The 24000-nt window shown below is 45.5% G+C and overlaps 1 protein-coding gene across 6 annotated transcripts in view; it reads left to right on the forward strand.

Moving 5' to 3' along the window:
* LOC110515074 (prominin-1-A-like) overlaps positions 1-22041 on the forward strand; it is a 54033-nt gene extending 31992 nt beyond the window's left edge. For 2 of the 6 annotated variants that reach the window (XM_036972018.1, XM_036972019.1), the window contains 12 exons: positions 446-549; positions 3205-3289; positions 3721-3867; positions 6009-6080; positions 7016-7108; positions 7467-7484; positions 14797-14850; positions 14986-15066; positions 15348-15416; positions 16683-16772; positions 17095-17210; positions 22000-22041. In XM_036972018.1, the coding sequence (XP_036827913.1) occupies positions 446-549; positions 3205-3289; positions 3721-3867; positions 6009-6080; positions 7016-7108; positions 7467-7484; positions 14797-14850; positions 14986-15066; positions 15348-15416; positions 16683-16772; positions 17095-17210; positions 22000-22018 (948 nt within the window). In that variant the 3' untranslated portion in view covers positions 22019-22041. Of the gene's footprint in view, positions 1-445; positions 550-3204; positions 3290-3720; positions 3868-6008; positions 6081-7015; positions 7109-7466; positions 7485-14796; positions 14851-14985; positions 15067-15347; positions 15417-16224; positions 16578-16682; positions 16773-17094; positions 17211-21999 lie in introns of those variants that run through there. The other 4 variants (XM_036972020.1, XM_036972021.1, XM_036972022.1 and 1 more) reach the window with 3 other exon arrangements.
* Positions 22042-24000: the final 1959 nt, after the last annotated feature.

Genomic DNA, 24000 nt, shown 5'->3' on the forward strand with positions numbered 1-24000 from the left:
CCTCCCTCACTCTCTCTCACCCTCCCCCCTCTCTCTCACCCTCTCCCCCCTCTCTCTCACCCTCTCCTCCTCCCTCTCTCTCACCCTCTCTCACCCCCTCCCCCCCCCCTTCACCCTCTCCCCTCCCTCACCCTCTCTCTCACCATCTACCTCCCTCACCCAGTACCTAGACACTACAGCCCTGTGTCCTCCAATATCTAGACACTACAGCCCTGTGTCCTCCAGTATCTAGACACTACATCCCTGTGTCCTCCAGTACCTAGACACTACAGCCCTGTGTCCTCCAGTACCTAGACACTACAGCCATGTGTCCTCCAGTACCTAGACACTACAGCCCTGTGTCCTCCAGTATCTAGACACTACAGCCCTGTGTCCTTCAGTATCCTAACGTGTGTGTGTGTTTGTGTTTGTGTGTGTGTGTGTCCGTGTGCGTGTGTGTGTATAGATCATAGACACTCCCTACATGGTCCATCCTGCCAAGAAGAACTTCCTGCCTGGCATGCTGTTCCAGAACCCTAACATCAACCTGACTGTAGGAAGCATGTACCGGTGAGACACACACACACACACACACACATGCACGTTAGCATGCAGACGCACACAGACCAACACACACACACACCATTCACATCACTGGACAGACATTAGTTCAGTTTGATTTAGTTGTTTAACTACGTGAATTCACAGTCAAATCAACAAAATACTCATTGGATTGAAAAAAAAGGACACCAATTTGCAGTAGCTAGGTTTACAGTAGTTAGGATTACAGTAGCTAGGATTACAGTAGCTAGGATTACAGTAGCTAGGATTACAGTAGATAGGTTTACAGTAGTTAGGATTACAGTAGATAGGTTTACAGTAGCTAGGTTTACAGTAGTTAGGATTACAGTAGATAGGTTTACAGTAGATAGGTTTACAGTAGCTAGGATTACAGTAGCTAGGTTTACAGTAGCTAGGTTTACAGTAGCTAGGATTACAGTAGTTAGGATTACAGTAGCTAGGTTTACAGTAGTTAGGTTTACAGTAGCAAGGATTACAGTAGCTAGGATTACAGTTGCTAGGTTTACAGTAGCTAGGATTACAGTAGCTAGGTTTACAGTAGCTAGGATTACAGTAGCTAGGTTTGCAGTAACTAGGTTTACAGAGGCTAGGTTTACAGTAGCTTGGATTACAGAAGCTAGGTTTACAGGTGTTTGGATTACAGAAGATAGGCGTACAGTAGTTTGGATTACAGTAACTAGGTTTACAGATGCTAGGTTTACAGTAGTTTGGATTACAGAAGATAGGTTTACAGTAGTTTGGATTACAGAAGATAGGTTTACAGTAGTTTGGATTACAGAAGAAAGGCTTACAGTAGTTTGGATTACAGAAACTAGGTTTACAGTAGTTTGGATTACAGAAGATAGGTTTACAGTAGTTTGGATTACAGAAGATAGGTTTACTGTATGGATTACAGAAGATAGGTTTACAGTAGTTTGGGTTAAAGAAACTAGGTTTATAGTAGTTTGGATTACAGAAGATAGGTTTACAGTAGTTTGGGTTAAAGAAACTAGGTTTATAGTAGTTTGGATTACAGAAGATAGGTTTACAGTAGTTTGGGTTAAAGAAACTAGGTTTATAGTAGTTTGGATTACAGAAGATAGGTTTACAGTAGTTTGGATTACAGAAGATAGGTTTACAGTAGTTTGGATTACAGAAGATATGTTTACAGTAGTTTGGACTACAGAAGATAGGTTTACAGTAGTTTGGATTACAGAAGATAGGTTTACAGTAGTTTGGATTACAGAAAATAGGCTTACAGTAGTTTGGATTACAGTCACTAGGTTTACAGAAGCTAGGTTTACAGTAGTTTGGATTACAGAAGATCATTTTACAGTAGTTTGGATTACAGAAGATAGGTTTACAGTAGTTTGGATTACAGAAGTTAGGTTTACAGTAGTTTGGATTACAGAAGATAGGTTTACAGTAGTTTGGATTACAGAAGATATGTTTACAGTAGTTTGGACTACAGAAGATAGGTTTACAGTAGTTTGGATTACAGAAGATAGGTTTACAGTAGTTTGGATTACAGAAAATAGGCTTACAGTAGTTTGGATTACAGTCACTAGGTTTACAGAAGCTAGGTTTACAGTAGTTTGGATTACAGAAGATCATTTTACAGTAGTTTGGATTACAGAAGATAGGTTTACAGTAGTTTGGATTACAGAAGTTAGGTTTACAGTAGTTTGGATTACAGAAGTTAGGTTTACAGTAGTTTGGATTACAGAAGTTAGGTTTACAGTAGTTTGGATTACGGAAGTTAGGTTTACAGTAGTTTGGATTACGGAAGTTAGGTTTACAGTAGTTTGGATTACGGAAGTTAGGTTTACAGTAATTTGACCAAAACCAAAAGATCCCACCATATAAAACAAACCAATTGTCAGTCCTGCATTTATTACATTGTAGAGACATGTCATGTTTCCATCAGCCATGACTTCTTTCCATGGGTCAGGTGATTCACCCGGCTGGATGGAAACCTGGTCAGCCATGACTTCTTTCCATGGGTCAGGTGATTCACCCGGCTGGATGGTAACGTGGTCAGCCATGACTTCTTTCCATGGGTCAGGTGATTCACCCGGCTGGATGGAAACCTGGTCAGCCATGACTTCTTTCCATGGGTCAGGTGATTCACCCGGCTGGATGGTAACGTGGTCAGCCATGACTTCTTTCCATGGGTCAGGTGATTCACCCGGCTGGATGGAAACCTGGTCAGCCATGACTTCTTTCCATGGGTCAGGTGATTCACCCGGCTGGATGGTAACGTGGTCAGCCATGACTTTTTGCAATCAGTCTTCTAAGGTTGATTCAGCGTCATCACATATCATTTATGGGCTGTGTTGAAACTGTGTGCGCGTGTGTGTGTGTGTGTGTAGACTGCTATGATAACAACGGTGTGTGTGTGTGTGTGTGTGTGTGTGTGTGTGTGTGTGTGTGTGTGTGTGGAGACTGCTATGATAACAACGGTGTGTGTGTGTGTGTGTGTGTGTGTGTGTGTGTAGAGACTGCTATGATAACAACGGTGTGTGTGTGTGTGTGTGTGTGTGTGTGTGTGTGTGTGTGTGTGTGTGTGTAGAGACTGCTATGATAACAACGGTGTGTGTGTGTGTGTGTGTGTAGAGACTGCTATGATAACAACGGTGTGTGTGTGTGTGTGTGTGTGTGTAGAGACTGCTATGATAACAACGGGCTGTACCATGCTCTGCAGCTGGAGACAATGTTCAACATCAACACCTTCCTCAAAACAACCGTGGTATGCCAGGGTCTGTGTGTGTGTGTGTGGGGGGGGGGGGGTCAGTGTGTGTGTGTGTAGGGGGGGTCTGTGTGTGTGTGAGGGGGGGGGGGGGGTCTGTGTGGGAGGGTCTGTGTGTGGGAGGGTCTGTGTGGGAGGGAGTCTGTGTGGGGGGGGGGGGGGGGGGTCTGTGTGGGTGTGTGTGTGTGTGTGTGTGTTACAGTTCTGCCATTGGGTTATTGTATAAAGGGTTGAGATAGTCAGTCCTAGAACTGTTACACAACCTACCATTCATAAGTGTTTCTGTATCTGTCTCTGTGCCTCTGTGCCTCTGTGTGTGTGTGTGTGTGTGTGTGTGTGTGTGTGTGTGTGTGTGTGTGTGTGTGTCTGTGTGTGTGTCTGTGTGTGTCTGTGTCTGTGTCTGTGTGTCTGTGTGTGTGTGTGTGTGTCAGTTTAACAAGGACCTTTTGAAGGTGTTTGACAGCGTGAGCATCGACCTCCAGAGCATTGTGTTATTGGAGCAGGATGGACGGGATGACCTGCTAACCTTCTCTAACGCTGGGATAGGAGATATTAACTATGCTGCTTACCTAGCAGAGGTATAACCCCTGACCTCTAACCCTAACCCATGAACCCTGACCCCTAACGGGATAACCTGCTAACCTTCTCTAACGCTGGGATAGGAGATATTAACTATGCTGCTTACCTAGCAGAGGTATAACCCCTGACCTCTAGCCACGGAACCATGACCACTAAACCCTGACCCCTAACCCATGACCATGACCACTGAAACCTGACCCCTGACCACTGAACCCTGACCCCTAACTAGAGGTCGACCGTTTAATCGGAATGGCCGATTTCAAGTTTTCATAACAATCGGAAATCGGTATTTTTGGGCGCCGATTTTATTTTTAATTTTTATACCTTTATTTAACAGTGCCTTGTTCAGAACGACAGATTTTTACCTTGTCAGCTCGGGGGATCCAGTCTTGCAACCTTACAGTTAACTAGTCCAATGCTCTAACCACCTGCCTCTCATTGCACTCCATGAGGAGCCTGCCTGTTACGCAAATGCAGTAGGTAGGCAAGGTAAGGTGCTAGCTAGCATTAAACGTATCTTATAAAAAACAATCAATCATAATCACTAGTTAACTAAACATGGTTGATGATATTACTAGTTTATCTAGCGTGTCCTGCGTTGCAGAATCGATGAAACGCAGGGGGATGGTTTAAAAAAAAAGCGCATTTGTGAAAAAAGCACAATCGTTGGACGACTGTACCTAACCACAAACACCAATGCCTTTCTTAAAATCAATACCCAGAAGTATATATTTTTAAACCTGCATATTTAGCTAAAAGAAATGTAGGTTAGCAGGCAATATTAACCAGGGAAATTGTGTCACACTCTTGTGTTCATTGCACGCAGAGTCAGGGTATATGCAACAGTTTGGGCCACCTGGCTCATTGCAAACTATATTTGCCAGAATTTTTACGTAATTATGACATAACATTGGAGGTTGTGAAATGTAACAGGAATATTTAGACTGATGGATGCCACCCGTTAGATAAAATACCGAACGGTTCCGTATTTCACTGAAATAATAAACGTTTGGTTTTCTAAATTATAGTTTCCGGATTCGACCATATGAATGACCAAAGGCTCGTATTTCTGTGTGTTATTATGTTATAATTAAGTCTATGATTTGATAGAGCAGTCTGACTGAGCGGCGGTAGGCAGCAGCAGGCCCGTAAGCATTCATTCAAACAGCACTTCCGCGCGTTTTGCCAGCAGCTCTTCGCAAGCACAGTGCTGTTTATGACTTCAAGCCTATCAGCCTAATGGCTGGTGTAACCGATGTGAAATGGCTAGCTAGTTAGCTGAGTGTGCGCTAATAGCGTTTCAAACGTCACTCGCTCTGAGACTTGGAGTAGTGCCGCGGCTTCGAGTGTGGCTGTTGTCGTTGTGTTGCTGGTTCGAGCCCAGGTAGGGGCGAGGAGAGGGACTGAAGCTATACTGTTACACTGGCAATACTAAAGTGCCTATAAGAACATCCAATAGTCAAAGGTTAATGAAATACAAATGGTATAGAGAGAAATAGTCCTATAATAACTACAACCTAAAACTTCTTACCTGGGAATATTGAAAACTCATGTTAAAAGGAACCACCAGCTTTCATATGTTCTCATGTTCTGAGCAAGGAACTTAAACGTTAGCTTTCTTACATGGCACATATTGCACTTTTACTTTCTTCTCCAACACTTTGTTTTTTCATTTTTTAAACCAAATTGAACATGTTTCATTATTTATTTGAGGCTAAATAGATTTTTATTGATGTATTAAGTTAAAATAAGTGTTAATTCAGTATTGTTGTAATTGTCATTATTACAAATAAAACATTTTATTTTTATTGGCCGATTAATCGGTATCGGCTTTTTTGGTCCTCCAATAATTGGTATCGGAATTGGCGTTGAAAAATCATAATCAGTCGACCTCTACCCCTAACCCCTGACCACTGAACCCTGACCCTGACCCTTAACCACTAAACCCTGACCCCTAAACCCTGACCACTAAACCCTGACCTCTAACCCCTGACCACTGAACCCTGACCCCTGATCACTAAACCCTGACCCCTGACCCCTAACCACTAAACCCTGACCCCTAACCACTAAATCCTGATCCCTAAACCCTGACCCCTAACCCCTGACCTCTAACCCCTGACCACTGACTCTGTGTGTGTAGGTGAATAAAGGTGTAACTCTGGTGGATCTGCTGTCGTTTTCCAACGAGCTGGAGGCCCAGGCAGACCTTCTGGTGAGTCCCCTAGACCCTAGACCCTAACCCCTAACGAGCTGGAGGCCCAGGCAGACCTTCTGGTGAGTCCCCTAACCCCTAGACCCTAACCCCTAGACCCTAACCCCTAACGAGCTGGAGGCCCAGGCAGACCTTCTGGTGAGTCTCCTAACCCCTAGACCCTAACCCCTAACGAGCTGGAGGCCCAGGCCGACCTTCTGGTGAGTCCCCTTAGCCCTAGACCCTAACCCCTAGACCCTAACCCTTAGATGCTAACGAGCTGGAGGCCCAGGCCGACCTTCTGGTGAGTCTCCTAACCCCTAACCCCTAACGAGCTGGAGGCCCAGGCCGACCTTCTCGTGAGTCCCCTAGATCCTACCCCCTAGACCCTAACCCCTGGACCCTAACCCCTAGACCTTACCCCTAGATATAGATATAGATCCTGTAACACGATATAGACCCTGTAACATGATATAGGCCTCCAAATGAATATTGATATGGTGAGGCTAAATGCTAAATCCTGTGTGTGAATATTGATACGGTGAGGCTAAATGCTAATGCTACGTCTTGTGTGTGAATATTGATACGGTGAGGCTAAATGCTAATGCTACGTCTTGTGTGTGAATATGGATATGGTGAGGCTAAATGCTAAATCCTGTGTGTGAATATTGATATGGTGAGGCTAAATGCTAATGCTACGTCTTGTGTGTGAATATTGATATGGTGAGGCTAAATGCTAATGCTATGTCCTGTGTGTTAATATTGATATGGTGAGGCTAAATGCTAATGCTACGTCCTGTGTGTGAATATTGAGATGGTGAGGCTAAATGCTAATGCTATGTCCTGTGTGTTAATATTGAGATGGTGAGGCTAAATGCTAATGCTACGTCTTGTGTGTTAATATGGATATGGTGAGGCTAAATGCTAAACGCTACGTCCCGTGTGTTTGTGTGTAGCCGCGGGGAGCTCTAGAGAATGCTTTGAAGGGTCATGCCAGCAGCATACGACAGATCCACAGAGAACAGGTCGTCCCTATGGAGCAGGCCATGGTAAACCCACACCCCGACGCGCACACACAGACACACACACACGTACTCACATATACACACTCACACACACTCAAACTCACACATACACACGTGTACTCACATACACACACACACACAAACACACACACTCATGTAAACAGTCTTTCTCCCAAAGACCTGGTAAGAGACAGCTTGACTGATTTCTGTTCTTCCTCAATGTTCCTGCTGTTCTCTCTCTCTCTCTCTCTCTCTCTCTCTTTCTCTCTCTCTCTGTTCCTGCTGTTCTCTCTCTCTCTCTCTATGTTCCTGCTGTTCTCTCTCTCTCTCTCTCTTCTTGTCTTTCTTTCTCACTAATATTCACAAAAAAATGGTGGCCCAGAAATTTGTCCGAGCGCGGGTAAGCTTGGTGTCTGTGTGTAGTTTGTGTATATTTCTACACAGAGCCTTCAGAAACTATTCACACCCCTTGACTTTGTTGTTGTGTTACAGCCTGAATTTAAAATGGATTACATTTAGATTTGGTATCAGTGGCCTATACACAATAGCCCATAATATCGAAGTGGATAAGTATTCAACCCCTTTGTTGTTATGGCCTTAATAAGTTAAGGAGGAAAAATGTGCTGAACAAGTCACGTTTTAAGTTGCATAGACTCACTCTGTGTACAATGATAGTGTTTAACATGGTTTTTTAATGACTACCTCATCTCTGTACCCCACACATACAATTACACTATATATACAAAAGTATGTGGACACCCCGTCAAACTAGTGGATTTGGCTATTTCAACCCGTTGCTGACAGGTCTATAAAATTGCGCACACGATCATGCATGGACAAAAACTGTCAGTAGAATGTTTATTATTGTGAAGTGGAAACGTCTAGGAGCAACAACAGCTAAGCCGCAAAGTGGTAGGCCACACAAGCTCACAGAACGGAACAACAGAGTGCTGAACAACTTAGCATGTAAAAATCATCTGTCCTCAGTTGCAACGCTCACTACCGAGATCCACACTGCCACTGGAGGCAACGTCAGCACAACAACTGTTCGTCGGGAGCTTCATGAAATGGGTTTCCATGGCCGAGCAGCAGCACACAAGCCTAAGATCACCATGCGCAATGCCAAGCGTCGTCTGGAGTGGACTCTGGAAACACGTTCTCTGGAGTGAATCACGCTTCACCATCTGGCAGTTTGACGGACGAATCTGGATTTGGCGGATACATGGGGAACGATACCTGCCCCGAATGCATAGTGCCAACTGTAAAGTTTGGTGGAGGAGGAATAATGGTCTGGGGCTGTTTTTCATGGTTCGGGCCCCTCAGTTCCAGTGAAGAGAAGTCTTAACGCTACAGCATACAATGACATTCTAGACAATTCTTTGCCTCCAACTTTGTGGCAACAGTATGGGGAAGGGGGAAAGCCCTTTCCTGTTTCAGCATGACAATGCTCCAGTGCACAAAGTGAGGTCCATACAGAAATGGTTTGCAGAGATCGGTGTGGAAGAACTTGACTGGCCTGCACAATGCCCTGACCTCAACCCCATCGAGCGAATTTGGGATGAATTGAAACGCCGACTGTGAGCCAGGCCTAATCACCCAACATCAGCGCCCGACCTCACTAATACTGTTGTGGCTGAATGGAAGCAAGTCCCCGCAGCAATGTTCCAACATCTAGTGGAAAGTCTTCCCAGAAGAGTGGAGGCTGTTATAGCAGCAACGTTCCAACATCTACTGGAAAGCCTTCCCAGAAGAGTGGAGGCTGTTATAGCAGCAAAAGGGGGAACAACTCTATATTAATGTCTATGATTTTGGAATGAGATGTTGGACAAGCAGGTCTCCACATACTGTTGGTCATAAAGTAATACTGCAAAACATGTATCCTGTTTGCAACAAGGCACTAAAGTCATACTGCAAAACATGCATCCTGTTTGCAACAAGGCACTAAAGTAATACTGCAAAACGTGCATCCTGTTTGCAACAAGGCACTAAAGTCATACTGCAAAACGTGCATCCTGTTTGCAACAAGGCACTAAAGTCATACTGCAAAACATGCATCCTGATTGCAACAAGACACTAAAGTAATACTGCAAAACATGTATCCTGTTTGCAACAAGGCACTAAAGTCATACTGCAAAACATGTATCCTGTTTGCAACAAGGCACTAAAGTCATACTGCAAAACATGTATCCTGTTTGCAACAAGGCACTAAAGTCATACTGCAAAACATGCATCCTGTTTGCAACAAGGCACTAAAGTCATACTGCAAAACATGTATCCTGTTTGCAACAAGGCACTAAAGTCATACTGCAAAACATGCATCCTGATTGCAACAAGGCACTAAAGTCATACTGCAAAACATGTGGCAAAGCAAATAACTTTTTGTCTTGAATACAAAGTGTTGTTTGGGGCAAATCAAATACAACACATTACTGAGAATTGCTCTCCATATTTTCAAGCATAGTGGTGGCTGCATCATGTTATGGGTATGCTTGTAATTGTTAACGATGAGGGAGTTTTTCAGGATAAAAGAGAAACGGAATGGAGCTAAGCACAGGCAAAATCCTAGAGGAAAACCTGGTTCAGTCTGCTTTCCACCAGACACTGGGATATGAATTCACCTTTCAGCAAGACAATAACCTAAAACACAAGGCCAAATCTACACTGGAGTTGCTTACCAAGAAGACAGTGAATGTTCCTGAGTGGAATAGTTACACTTTTGACTTAAATCTACTTGAACATCTGTGGAAAAATCCTGGAAATGGTTGTCTAGCAATGATCAACAACCAATGTGACAGAGCTTGAAGAATATGTTAACGAATAATGGGCAAATGTTGCACAATCCAGGTGTAGAAAGAGCTTAGAGACTTACCCAGAATGACTCACAGCTGTAATCACTCTTAGAGACTTACCCAGAAAGACTCACAGCTGTAATCACTCTTAGAGACGTACCCAGAAAGACTCTCAGCTGTAATCACTCTGAGACTTACCCAGAAAGACTCACAGCTCTTAGAGACTTACCCAGAAAGACTCACAGCTGTAATCACTCTGAGACTTACCCAGAAAGACTCACAGCTCTTAGAGACTTACCCAGAAAGACTCACAGCTGTAATCACTCTTAGAAACTTACCCAGAAAGACTCACAGCTGTAATCACTCTTAGAGACTTACTCAGAAAGACTCACAGCTGTAATCACACTTAGAGACGTACCCAGAAAGACTCACAGCTGTAATGACTCTTAGAGACTTACCCAGAAAACTGTAATCACTGCCAGAGGTGCTTCTACTAAGTATTGACTCAGGGGTGTGAATACTTATGTACATTAGATATTTCTGTATTTCATTTTCAATAAATGTTCTAACATTTCTCAAAACATGTTTTTAATTTGTCATTATGGGGTTTTGTGTATCGATGGGTGAGAATAAAACATCTATTTAATCCATTTTGAATAAAATTGTAAGACAAGTAAATGTGAAATAAGTCAAGGGTTATACTTTCTGTGTGTGTGTATATACAGTACCAGTCAACGGTTCTGAGCAGTGTTGTATATATACAGTACCAGTCAACGGTTCTGAGCAGTGTTGTATATATACAGTACCAGTCAACGGTTCTGAACAGTGTTGTATATATACAGTACCAGTCAACGGTTCTGAACAGTGTTGTATATATACAGTACCAGTCAACGGTTCTGAACAGTGTTGTATATATACAGTACCAGTCAACGGTTCTGAACAGTGTTGTATATATACAGTACCAGTCAACGGTTCTGAACAGTGTTGTATATATACAGTACCAGTCAACGGTTCTGAACAGTGTTGTGTATATACAGTACCAGTCAACGGTTCTGAACAGTGTTGTAATACGCTGTGGTACTCGTGTGTGTTGTAATACGCTGTGGTACTCGGTGTGTGTTGTAATACGCTGTGGTACTCGGTGTGTGTTGTAATACGCTGTGGTACTCGGTGTGTGTTGTAATACGCTGTGGTACTCGGTGTGTGTTGTAATACGCTGTGGTACTCGTGTGTGTTGTAATACGCTGTGGTACTCGGTGTGTGTTGTGATGTTGTTGTTCTGAACAGTGTTGTGTTTTTGTGTTGTGATACGCTGTGGTACTCGGTGTGTGTTGTGATGTTGTTGTTCTGAACAGTGTTGTGTTTTTGTGTTGTGATACGCTGTGGTACTCGGTGTGTGTTGTGATGTTGTTGTTCTGAGCAGTGTTGTGTTTTGGTGTTGTAATACGCTGTGGTACTCGGTGTGTGTTGTAATACGCTGTGGTACTCGGTGTGTGTTGTAATACGCTGTGGTACTCGGTGTGTGTTGTAATACGCTGTGGTACTCGGTGTGTGTTGTAATACGCTGTGGTACTCGGTGTGTGTTGTAATACGCTGTGGTACTCGGTGTGTGTTGTAATACGCTGTGGTACTCGGTGTGTGTTGTGATACGCTGTGGTACTCGGTGTGTGTTGTAATACGCTGTGGTACTCGGTGTGTGTTGTAATACGCTGTGGTACTCGGTGTGTGTTGTAATACGCTGTGGTACTCGGTGTGTGTTGTAATACGCTGTGGTACTCGGTGTGTGTTGTGATACGCTGTGGTACTCGGTGTGTGTTGTGATACGCTGTGGTACTCGGTGTGTGTTGTGATACGCTGTGGTACTCGGTGTGTGTTGTGATACGCTGTGGTACTCGGTGTGTGTTGTAATACGCTGTGGTACTCGGTGTGTGTTGTAATACGCTGTGGTACTCGGTGTGTGTTGTAATACGCTGTGGTACTCGGTGTGTGTTGTAATACGCTGTGGTACTCGGTGTGTGTTGTAATACGCTGTGGTACTCGGTGTGTGTTGTAATACGCTGTGGTACTCGGTGTGTGTTGTAATACGCTGTGGTACTCGGTGTGTGTTGTAATACGCTGTGGTACTCGGTGTGTGTTGTAATACGCTGTGGTACTCGGTGTGTGTTGTAATACGCTGTGGTACTCGGTGTGTGTTGTAATACGCTGTGGTACTCGGTGTGTGTTGTAATACGCTGTGGTACTCGGTGTGTGTTGTAATACGCTGTGGTACTCGGTGTGTGTTGTAATACGCTGTGGTACTCGGTGTGTGTTGTAATACGCTGTGGTACTCGGTGTGTGTTGTGATACGCTGTGGTACTCGGTGTGTGTTGTAATACGCTGTGGTACTCGGTGTGTGTTGTGATGTTGTTGTTCTGAGCAGTGTTGTGTTTTGGTGTTGTAATACGCTGTGGTACTCGGTGTGTGTTGTAATACGCTGTGGTACTCGGTGTGTGTTGTAATACGCTGTGGTACTCGGTGTGTGTTGTAATACGCTGTGGTACTCGGTGTGTGTTGTGATACGCTGTGGTACTCGGTGTGTGTTGTAATACGCTGTGGTACTCGGTGTGTGTTGTAATACGCTGTGGTACTCGGTGTGTGTTGTGATACGCTGTGGTACTCGGTGTGTGTTGTAATACGCTGTGGTACTCGGTGTGTGTTGTAATACGCTGTGGTACTCGGTGTGTGTTGTAATACGCTGTGGTACTCGGTGTGTGTTGTAATACGCTGTGGTACTCGGTGTGTGTTGTGATACGCTGTGGTACTCGGTGTGTGTTGTAATACGCTGTGGTACTCGGTGTGTGTTGTAATACGCTGTGGTACTCGGTGTGTGTTGTAATACGCTGTGGTACTCGGTGTGTGTTGTAATACGCTGTGGTACTCGGTGTGTGTTGTAATACGCTGTGGTACTCGGTGTGTGTTGTAATACGCTGTGGTACTCGGTGTGTGTTGTGATACGCTGTGGTACTCGGTGTGTGTTGTAATACGCTGTGGTACTCGGTGTGTGTTGTAATACGCTGTGGTACTCGGTGTGTGTTGTAATACGCTGTGGTACTCGGTGTGTGTTGTAATACGCTGTGGTACTCGGTGTGTGTTGTAATACGCTGTGGTACTCGGTGTGTGTTGTAATACGCTGTGGTACTCGGTGTGTGTTGTAATACGCTGTGGTACTCGGTGTGTGTTGTAATACGCTGTGGTACTCGGTGTGTGTTGTAATACGCTGTGGTACTCGGTGTGTGTTGTAATACGCTGTGGTACTCGGTGTGTGTTGTAATACGCTGTGGTACTCGGTGTGTGTTGTAATACGCTGTGGTACTCGGTGTGTGTTGTAATACGCTGTGGTACTCGGTGTGTGTTGTAATACGCTGTGGTACTCGGTGTGTGTTGTAATACGCTGTGGTACTCGGTGTGTGTTGTAATACGCTGTGGTACTCGGTGTGTGTTGTAATACGCTGTGGTACTCGGTGTGTGTTGTGATACGCTGTGGTACTCGGTGTGTGTTGTAATACGCTGTGGTACTCGGTGTGTGTTGTAATACGCTGTGGTACTCGGTGTGTGTTGTGATACGCTGTGGTACTCGGTGTGTGTTGTAATACGCTGTGGTACTCGGTGTGTGTTGTGATACGCTGTGGTACTCGGTGTGTGTTGTAATACGCTGTGGTACTCGGTGTGTGTTGTAATACGCTGTGGTACTCGGTGTGTGTTGTAATACGCTGTGGTACTCGGTGTGTGTTTTGATTCGCTGTGGTACTCGGTGTGTGTTGTAATACGCTGTGGTACTCGGTGTGTGTTGTAATACGCTGTGGTACTCGGTGTGTGTTGTGATGTTGTTGTTCTGAACAGTGTTGTGTATTTGTGTGAGAGAAAATAAATGGTGTTTGTGTTATTATTGGTTATTACCGATTTGCATTTTTCTATTCGTTTTAAAATGTTTTTATTTTATTTTTTAAACTTCCGTTTAGCTTCAGTTAGTTTTCAGACTTGATTTGCTACTTCTTATGAACTTTTAGTTTTGAGGCAGTAATACAGAAGATCAATGGTTAGTTTAGGTTTCAATGATACAGTAATGATCAATGGATTTAAAATGAAGAGCACTGAGACTGGTGAAACACACATGGTGGAAGGGAACTATCTCTCATGTTTACACCAACCCAATGCTTCTTTAGGAGTACATGTAAGAAGAATGAAGTTAGCAACCCGGATCATTGTTTCCCTGTTAGCTAGTGAGCTATCTGTAGAGATCTATCTGAAACGTGGCCCTCTTCAGTAACTAGACCTATCTGAAACATGGCCCTCTTCAGTAACTAGACCTATCTGAAACATGGCCCTCTTTAGTAACTAGACCTATCTGAAACATGGCCCTCTTCAGTAACTAGACCTATCTGAAACATGGCCCTCTTCAGTAACTAGACCTATCTGAAACATGGCCCTCTTCAGTAACTAGACCTATCTGAAACATGGCCCTCTTCAGTAACTAGACCCATCTGAAACATGGCCTCTCCTGGCAGCATTTACCTGCCAGATTCAGTAACTAGACCCATCTGAAATATGGCCCTATTCAGTAACTAGACCCATCTGAAATATGGCCCTATTCAGTAACTAGACCTATCTGAAACATGGCCCTATTCAGTAACTAGACCCATCTGAAATATGGCCCTATTCCGCAACTAGACCCATCTGAAACATGGCCCACTTCAGTAACTAGACCTATCTAGCATGGCCTTTACCTGGCAGCATTTACCTGCCAGATTCAGTAACTAGACCCATCTGAAACATGGCCTCTCCTGGCAGCATTTACCTGCCAGATTCAGTAACTAGACCCATCTGAAACATGGCCAGATTCAGTAACTAGACCTATCTGAAACATGGCCTTCTCCTCTCTTCCAGAGCACCCTCAGCCAGAGCATCCGGCTACTGCAGAGGACAGCTAAGGAACTACCTGTGAGGACACACACACACACACACACACACACACACACACACACACACACACATACACACACACACACACACACACACACACACACACACACACACACACACACACACACACCCTAACTCACCTGTCTCTCTCAGGTGAAGGTGACTAACGTCCTTAGTGCCATCGACGAAGCAGAGTACCTCATCACACACAACGCTTCACGTGTGGTTAAACAGGTAAACGGACTACAGACAGACAGACAGACAGACGTTGACAGACAGACAGACAGACAGACACACAACGCTTCACGCATGGTTAAACAGGTAAACGCACTACAGACAGACAGACAGACAGACAGACAGACAGACAGACAGACAGACAGACAGACAGACAGACAGACAGACAGACAGACAGACAGACAGACAGACAGACAGACAGACAGACAGACAGACAGACAGACAGACAGACAGACAGACAGACAGACAGACACTCTAAACAACCTCTCGTTGTCCTGCAGGAGAGAGATGTGTACATGCAGAGCCTGGTTGGATACTTCAGACAGTACACAGACTGGGTCAAAAACTCTGTAAGTTATCAAGTTAGAGTTATATACTGCCGTTCTGAAGTTCGGGGTCACTAGAAGGCAGTGGAACACAGGAGTGATGGTTGCTGATACTGGGCCTCTGTAGATATTCCATTAAACATCAGCCGTTTCCAGCTACAATAGTCATTTACAACATTAACAATGTCTACACTGTATTGCTGATCAATTTGATATTATTTACTGGACAAAAAAATGTGGTTTTCTTTCAAAAACAAGGATGTTTCTAAGTGACCCCAAACTTTTGAATGCTAGTGTATATATATATATATATATATATATATATATATATATATATATATATATTTATATATATATGTTTTTCACAATTCCTGACATTTAATCTTAGTAAAAATTCCCTGGTTTCGGTCAGTTAGGATCATCACTTTATTTTAAGAATGTGAAATGTCAGAATAATAGTAGCGAGAATAGAACATCTTTGGGCAGAACTGAAAAAGCATGTTTGAGCAAGGAGGCCTACAAACCTGACTCAGTTACACCAGCTCTGTCTGGAGGAATGGGCCAAAATTCACCCAACTTATTGTGGGAAGCTTGTGGAAGGCTACCTGAAACGTTTGACCCAACTTAAACAATTTAAAGGCAATGCTACCAAATACTAATTGAGTGTGTGTAAACTTCTGACCCTCTGGGAATGTGATGAAAGAAATAAAAGCTGAAATAAATAATTATCTCTAATATTATTCTGTACACTATTGTTCTGTTTAGCTAGATCTGTACCTCTCCTCCAGTCCCTCCAGTCCTAACCTCTCCTCCATAATGTAATGTGTCCTAGCTGACAGGGGAGGTGTCTCAGTGTCAGCCCATCAGTAACCTCTCCTCCATAATGTAATGTGTCCTAGCTGACAGGGGAGGTGTCTCAGTGTCAGCCCATCAGTAACCTCTCCTCCATAATGTAATGTGTCCTAGCTGACAGGGGAGGTGTCTCAGTGTCAGCCCATCAGTAACCTCCATAATGTAATGTGTCCTAGCTGACAGGGGAGGTGTCTCAGTGTCAGCCCACCAGTAACCTCTCCTCCATAATGTAATGTATCCTAGCTGACAGGGGAGGTGTCTCAGTGTCAGCCCATCAGTAACCTCTCCTCCATAATGTAATGTGTCCTAGCTGACAGGGGAGGTGTCTCAGTGTCAGCCATCAGTAACCTCCATAATGTAATGTATCCTAGCTGACAGGGGAGGTGTCTCAGTGTAAGCCCATCAGTAACCTCTCCTCCATAATGTAATGTGTCCTAGCTGACAGGGGAGGTGTCTCAGTGTAAGCCCATCAGTAACATCATTGACTCCATGGAGATCGTTGCCTGCAGCTTCATAGTCGACTCAGTGGTAAGATACACAGGAGCTGTCTGTTTGTGTTGGTGTGTGCTGTGTGTGTTTGTCAGTATGTGCTGTGTGTGTTTGTGTATGTGTCGGTGTGTGTGTCGGCATGTGCTGTGTGTGTTTGGGTCGGTGTGTGTGATGTGTGTGTCGGTGTGTGTGGTGTGTGTGTCGATATGTGCTGTGTGTCGGTGTGTGCTGTGTGTCGGTGTGTGTATTGGTATGTGCTGTGTGTGTTGGTGTGTCTGTGTGTGTGTGTGTGTGAGGTTATATCTATGTGTGTGTTGTTCTGGTTCGGTCTGAGTTAATGTTATATATCTCTGTGTTATAGAACACGTTCTGGTTTGGTCTGGGTGGTTGCTGTGTGTTCCTGGTTCCCAGCATCATCCTGTCAGTCAAACTGGCCAAGTACTACAGGAGGATGGATACGGAGGATGTGTTTGAAGAGTAGGTACACACACACACACACACACACACAGGTATAAAGACACACACTTCTCTAGTGGCTATTTTCTAGTCTTGAAAACGCCGATCCAGCAGTGACTAGGATCTGGTTTCAAATGACCATAAAGGGAAAACAACAGGGTGGGTCCTCTTCATGACAGACAACTCTCCCAACCAATCACGAGGCAGACATGACAGACAACTCTCCCAACAAATCAAGAGGCAGACATGCCAGACAACTCTCCCAACCAATCACGAGGCAGACATGCCAGACAACTCTCCCAACCAATCAAGAGGCAGACATGACAGACAACTCTCCCAACAAATCACGAGGCAGACAACTCTCCCAACAAATCACGAGGCAGACAACTCTCCCAACAAATCACGAGGCAGACATGACAGACAACTCTCCCAACAAATCACGAGGCAGACATGCCAGACAACTCTCCCAACAAATCACGAAGCAGACATGACAGACAACTCTCCCAACAAATCACGAGGCAGACATGACAGACAACTCTCCCAACAAATCACGAGGCAGACATGCCAGACAACTCTCCCAACAAATCACGAGGCAGACATGCCAGACAACTCTCCCAACAAATCACGAAGCAGACATGACAGACAACTCTCCCAACAAATCACGAGGCAGACATGACAGACAACTCTCCCAACAAATCACGAGGCAGACATGCCAGACAACCTGCCAAACCTGCCGGTGTACCTGGGATAACCTATCCATGGGATAATCGATCCCTGCGTAGTGGGAGGTGAATGATCTCCACAAATCAAGGTTGCTTGGACCAATGGGGAGCCACAAGAGTCAACAGCAAGCCCCTGAGGCGCACCCTCTCCAACGACAGCTGAATCAGTTTCACGGGAGGAAATGTGTAAAGGAGGATCCGAGGCCAGTGAAGTGCTCGACTCCCTCATCGAGGAAAAACAGACGACAATGAAAGTTGTGTAATGTGATGTCTAAAGATTGGCCCGGCCCTGCTGAAGATTTCCCTTATCTGGGAGAACCCCTGAGAGTGGAGGCTAATCTGCACCCAAATTGAGGCAACCGGGGACATGTGTTTCCCGGAGTGAAAGCATGTGCACACTGCTCCCAGCAATAGGGAGCGATCCAAGTTGAGGAGGTAGACCGAGTCCCTCCCCGTCCCCGTTGATGCACGCCACCACTGGCCCGACCAAAGCAGGGAAAAGCGCCTTAGTGTCAGATATACCGTTAGGATCTCTGGGTAATTGATATGCAGTGCGATCCACACCAATGTTGATACCCCCAGAATCGGTTGCCTTTCTAACAGCGCACCCCCACCCTCAGGGGAAAGCGCCTTAGTGTCAGATATACCGTTAGGATCTCTGGGTAATTGATATGCAGTGCGATCCACACCAATGTTGATACCCCCAGAATCGGTTGCCTTTCTTACAGCGCACCCCACCCTCAGGGGAATGTATCTGTTGTGATCACCTTGTGGGATACAACTGAGTCCATGGGAGCCCCCTGACAATAGCAGAGGGTCCCAGCACTGGTTCATGGCCCATAGACCTGACACCCAAAGTGACCGGCTTAGGCTGCGAAATTCTTCCAGGTGAGTGTTTAGCACTCAGCGCTGGAAGGGCCACATGAACAATAGCCCCATGGGAACAACTTACATCACAGAAGCCATTGTCCCCAGTAGAAGTAGGGAGTAGGCACGGGCAACAACGCTCTTTGTGACATAACCAAAGTTTGACTGAGCAGAGCCGGAACTCAGACACCCTCTGTGGGGATAGAAAAGCATGATACGCAAGTGAGTCTAGCTCAGGACCTAGAAACAGAATGTGCTGATGTGGAGTCAGACAGGTAACTTTTCTGGTTTCTTTGGAAGACTAGAGACTGAATACGGGACAGTAGAATGGATGTGTGTTACATTCCTTGCTCCCTCGACGACTCCGGAGGCGGCTTGTGAGCGTTGTGAGTTTGTAGACTCTGAGGTGCTTGTGAGCGTTGTGAGTTTGTAGACTCCGGAGGCGGCTTGTGAGCGTTGTGAGTTTGTAGACTCCGGAGGCGGCTTGTGAGCGTTGTGAGTTTGTAGACTCCGGAGGCGGCTTGTGAGCGTTGTGAGTTTGTAGACTCTGAGGTGCTTGTGAGCGTTGTGAGTTTGTAGACTCTGGAGGCGGCTTGTGAGCGTTGTGAGTTTGTAGACTCTGAGGTGCTTGTGAGCGTTGTGAGTTTGTAGACTCCGGAGGCGGCTTGTGAGCGTTGTGAGTTTGTAGACTCCGGAGGCGGCTTGTGAGCGTTGTGAGTTTGTAGACTCCGGAGGCGGCTTGTGAGCGTTGTGAGTTTGTAGACTCCGGCGGCGGCTTGTGAGCGTTGTGAGTTTGTAGACTCTGGAGGCGGCTTGTGAGCGTTGTGAGTTTGTAGACTCTGAGGTGCTTGTGAGCGTTGTGAGTTTGTAGACTCCGGAGGCGGCTTGTGAGCGTTGTGAGTTTGTAGACTCCGGAGGCGGCTTGTGAGCGTTGTGAGTTTGTAGACTCTGGAGGCGGCTTGTGAGCGTTGTGAGTTTGTAGACTCTGAGGTGCTTGTGAGCGTTGTGAGTTTGTAGACTCCGGAGGCGGCTTGTGAGCGTTGTGAGTTTGTAGACTCCGGAGGCGGCTTGTGAGCGTTGTGAGTTTGTAGACTCCGGAGGCGGCTTGTGAGCGTTGTGAGTTTGTAGACTCCGGCGGCGGCTTGTGAGCGTTGTGAGTTTGTAGACTCCGGAGGCGGCTTGTGAGCGTTGTGAGTTTGTAGACTCCGGAGGCGGCTTGTGAGCGTTGTGAGTTTGTAGACTCTGAGGTGCTTGTGAGCGTTGTGAGTTTGTAGACTCCGGAGGCGGCTTGTGAGCGTTGTGAGTTTGTAGACTCCGGAGGCGGCTTGTGAGCGTTGTGAGTTTGTAGACTCTGAGGTGCTTGTGAGCGTTGTGAGTTTGTAGACTCCGGAGGCGGCTTGTGAGCGTTGTGAGTTTGTAGACTCCGGAGGCGGCTTGTGAGCGTTGTGAGTTTGTAGACTCTGAGGTGCTTGCTGAGGGCACATAGTTCTAGAATGGGACGTAAAGTCCTCTCCCTTTTCGGAACCAGGAAATACCGGCTGCACCAGCCATCTTGGATCTTCAACGGATTGCCTGCTTCTGGAGACGGGAGGATATTTCCTCCCTCAAAACAGGCGCTGAAGCCTCGGGAATAGTCGGCCTGATGACGCTGCAGAAGCGTGGCGGGACGAACAACAAGTTGTAGCCTGTACCCCTACATCACTGTTCACATAACCTAACTTAGCAGGCATAAAAAAGAAAAGCCAGAAACTAGGTCCCCTACATCCTGGTTTTGACGAGAAGAAAAATAACTGTCGGGGAGGTCCTGTTCTGTTCAACCAATCTAGTAAATGAGGAGGAGGAGTGTCACCTTGGAGTGATGCCTTGTTAATGTCCAAAAGCAGAAGTCACGTCATAGGCTCTCTCTCCATTTCCCCTGAAAACCCGGAACATCTGGCTGTTGGGGACCCTGCAGAGGCTACTATTCGTATGATCCAGGGCGACACTGCGCATGCCCGCCATTTGTCAGAGCAGACAGTGAGCCTCCCATGACTCTGAAGGGGCGGGACACCACTTTGTGGACTGGGAGAGATTGGAATTGGAAAAATAACCACCACTCTTGACAACTCTGAGTCTGAACATGGAGAAGGGACCCTTTTCATTGAACTGCAGGAGACACACGTTTTAAAACCTGTGAACACTGCGGAACTCAGGGTTGAAGAAACTGTATTGTGCCAAGGTTTGCCTAAAGCCCGGCCCACTCTGGGTACCAGGGCTCAGTGATCAGTGACGTACCCTGATTGGCCACTTGGGGGTACTGTTGTCACAACGAGCCTCACTCGGTTAAGGCGGTAAGACGGTAACCGGCCGGCACCCAGCACCGGTAGAGACAACAATACTTCAGCCTCAACTGTCAGTAAGAGTGTCCATGATTAAGTATTTTAATGAAGAGATTGAGATAAGTGTTTGATGAGTGTTTGTTGCAGCTCGTTCCAGTCGCTAGCTGCAGCGAACTGAAAAGACGAGCGACCCAGGGAAGAGAGGCAAGCGGTGGGGCTTACCCACCGAGCCTGGCCGCCCTCTGTCTTCGGATAGCCACCCGTAACCGGCAACAGAGCGTACATGAGCCGGGTTGAGCCGGGCAGCACAGACCTCACGCTCAGGCAGACATACCGCAACTATGACTCAGCCAAGGTACGAGCACCCAGGAGAGGAAGTCAGTATCAGAAATACCAAGGCCCCTCAAGAATGCTACAGGATTGTCAAGAGAACCTGTGCCGTGGAGTTTGGGAACAGCTGGGGACTGATACCGTTTCCTAGTCCACTGCTACTGATACCGTCCCCTAGTCCCAGTCCACTGCTACTGATACCGTCTCCCAGTCTCCTAGTCCCCTAGTCTCCTAGTCCCCTAGTCTCTTGTCCCCTAGTCTCCTAGACCCCTAGTCTCCTAGTCCCCTAGTCTCCCAGTCCCCTAGTCTCCCAGTCTCCTAGGCCCCTAGTCTCCCAGTCTCCTAGTCCCCTACAAACTGATTAGAGCACCACGAAGCATCTCTTCTGTCCTTCTCTTTCTGTCATTGGTCTCTCTTTTATTCTTTCTCTCCTTCTCTACCTCTCTCCTCCTCTCCTCTCTCCTCCCCTCTTCTCTCCTCCCCTCTCGTCTCTCCCCTCCTCCCCTCCTCTCTCCCTCCCTCACTCCTTGTGTATTTTGATGCTGTTAATAAATGTTCTGTTCTCTTCCTCAGGGGCCAAGAAAACTGGTAGAGAAACAAAGGTGGGAAAGAGAACAAAACAACAACAACCCAAGAAGACAGAACTCTGCTGATCTCCGCCCCACAACAACCTGATTGGATAAGGACCTTAGCTGCCAGCCAATTACAGTAGCCCAAATGATGCCCTGTACGTTCCATCGCCCAATCACAACACTAGTTCTGTCTGACATCACCGTAGTTTCTGAACATTACACCTGTGTGAACGTGTTGGTGGATTATTTCTATATAGTTGATTTGATATATCAGAGTTATTATAGACACGTGTTCTGTTTGTTTCTACTCAGCTGGAACCACTGACTCATCTCAATGACTTGTACATTTTATACGCTTTCAACACCTTTGAAAGTTTTATATATTTTTTAATATAATATGTTAGCATGTTAGCGGACGCTAGCTACCAAACCATGTTAGCATGTTAGCAGACACTAGCTACAAAACCATGTTAGCATGTTAGCTAGCGGACGCTAGCTGCTTGTTGTTTGACAGCTGTAACCATCGCATTGACTGTGATGTCATATCGGTGATGTCATATCGGTGATGTCAGGACTGTGATGTCACGACTGATGTCACTGCAGGCTCTGAATCTGTGAATAAAGATGTCAGTTTGCTGAGTTACGCCGTCTCCACTGTCTTTCGTCCTGCTGTCTGTCTGTCCGTCCATCTATACATAAACTCAGCAACAAACAAAAAAACGTCCTCTCACTGTCAACTGCGTTTATTTTCAGCAAACTTGAACATAACAAGATTCAACAACTGAGACATAAACTGAACAAGTTCCACAGACATGTGACTAACAGAAATGCAATAATGTGTCCCTGAACAAAGAGGGGGGGTCAAAATCAAAAGTAACAGTCAGTATCTGGTGTGGCCAATAGCTGCATTAAGTACTGCAGTGCATCTCCTCCTCAGTGCATCTCCTCCCCAGTTAGCTAACATAACATCCCTCTGTTATAGCCAGCTAGCTAACAGAGCATTCCTCTATTTGAGCAGGGTGTTTCAGTAGGCTAAACTAGCCAGCTGCATTTGCTAGCTAAGTAAGTGAAACTGAAAAAAATGACAATCTCTCTCTCTGTCTCTTGCCTCTCCTTCATTTTTGAAGAAATACATTTGTTGAAAACTGTTCAACTATTGTCTTTCTCTCTCTTTGAGTCACCTACTCACCACATGTTATGCACTGCAGTGCTAGCTAGCTGTAGCTTGTGCTTTCAGTACTAAATTAATTCTCTGATCCTTTGATTGGGTGGACAACATGTCAGTTCATACTGCAAGAGCTCCGATAGGTTGGAGGACGTCCTCCTGAAGTTTTCATAATTACTCTGTAAGTCTATGGAATGGGGTGAGAACCAAGAGCCTCCTAGGTTTTGTATTGAAGTCAATGTACCAAGAAGAGGACGGAAGCTAGATGTCCTCCAGCTACACCATGGTGCTACCCTACAGAGTGCTGTTGAGGCTACTGTAGACCTTCATTGCAAAACAGTGTGTTCTAATCAATTGTTTGGTGAAATATGAATATATTTAGTATATTTTTTATCTAAAAATGATAACTTTTGAAATGTTTAAAAATCTATATTTTTATGAAATTCACTGAGGAGGATGGTCCTCCCCTTCCTCCTTTGAGGAGCCTCCACTGGTTCAAAATATTTGTTGGTCTGATGTGATTAATAAGGAGCATCCAGACGCTGCACTTGATGAGTTTATGAAATTGCTTCTTCCAATTATTGATAAACATGCACCTGTGGTGTTCCGCAGGGCAGCTCTCTAGGCCCTCTACACTTTTATAATGTTACCATTTGACCTGCCACTGGCAGTAAACAAAGTCTCTGTGTCCATGTATGCTGATGATTCAACCATATACACGTCAGCAACCACCGCTATGAAATCACTGCAACCCTAAACAAAGACTTGCACACCGTTTTAGAATGGGTGGCCAGTAATAAACTGGTCCTGAACATCTCTAAAACTAAGAGCATTTTG

This window comes from Oncorhynchus mykiss, unplaced genomic scaffold, assembly GCF_013265735.2.
Source record: "Oncorhynchus mykiss isolate Arlee unplaced genomic scaffold, USDA_OmykA_1.1 un_scaffold_87, whole genome shotgun sequence".
Lineage (NCBI taxonomy): Eukaryota > Metazoa > Chordata > Actinopteri > Salmoniformes > Salmonidae > Oncorhynchus > Oncorhynchus mykiss.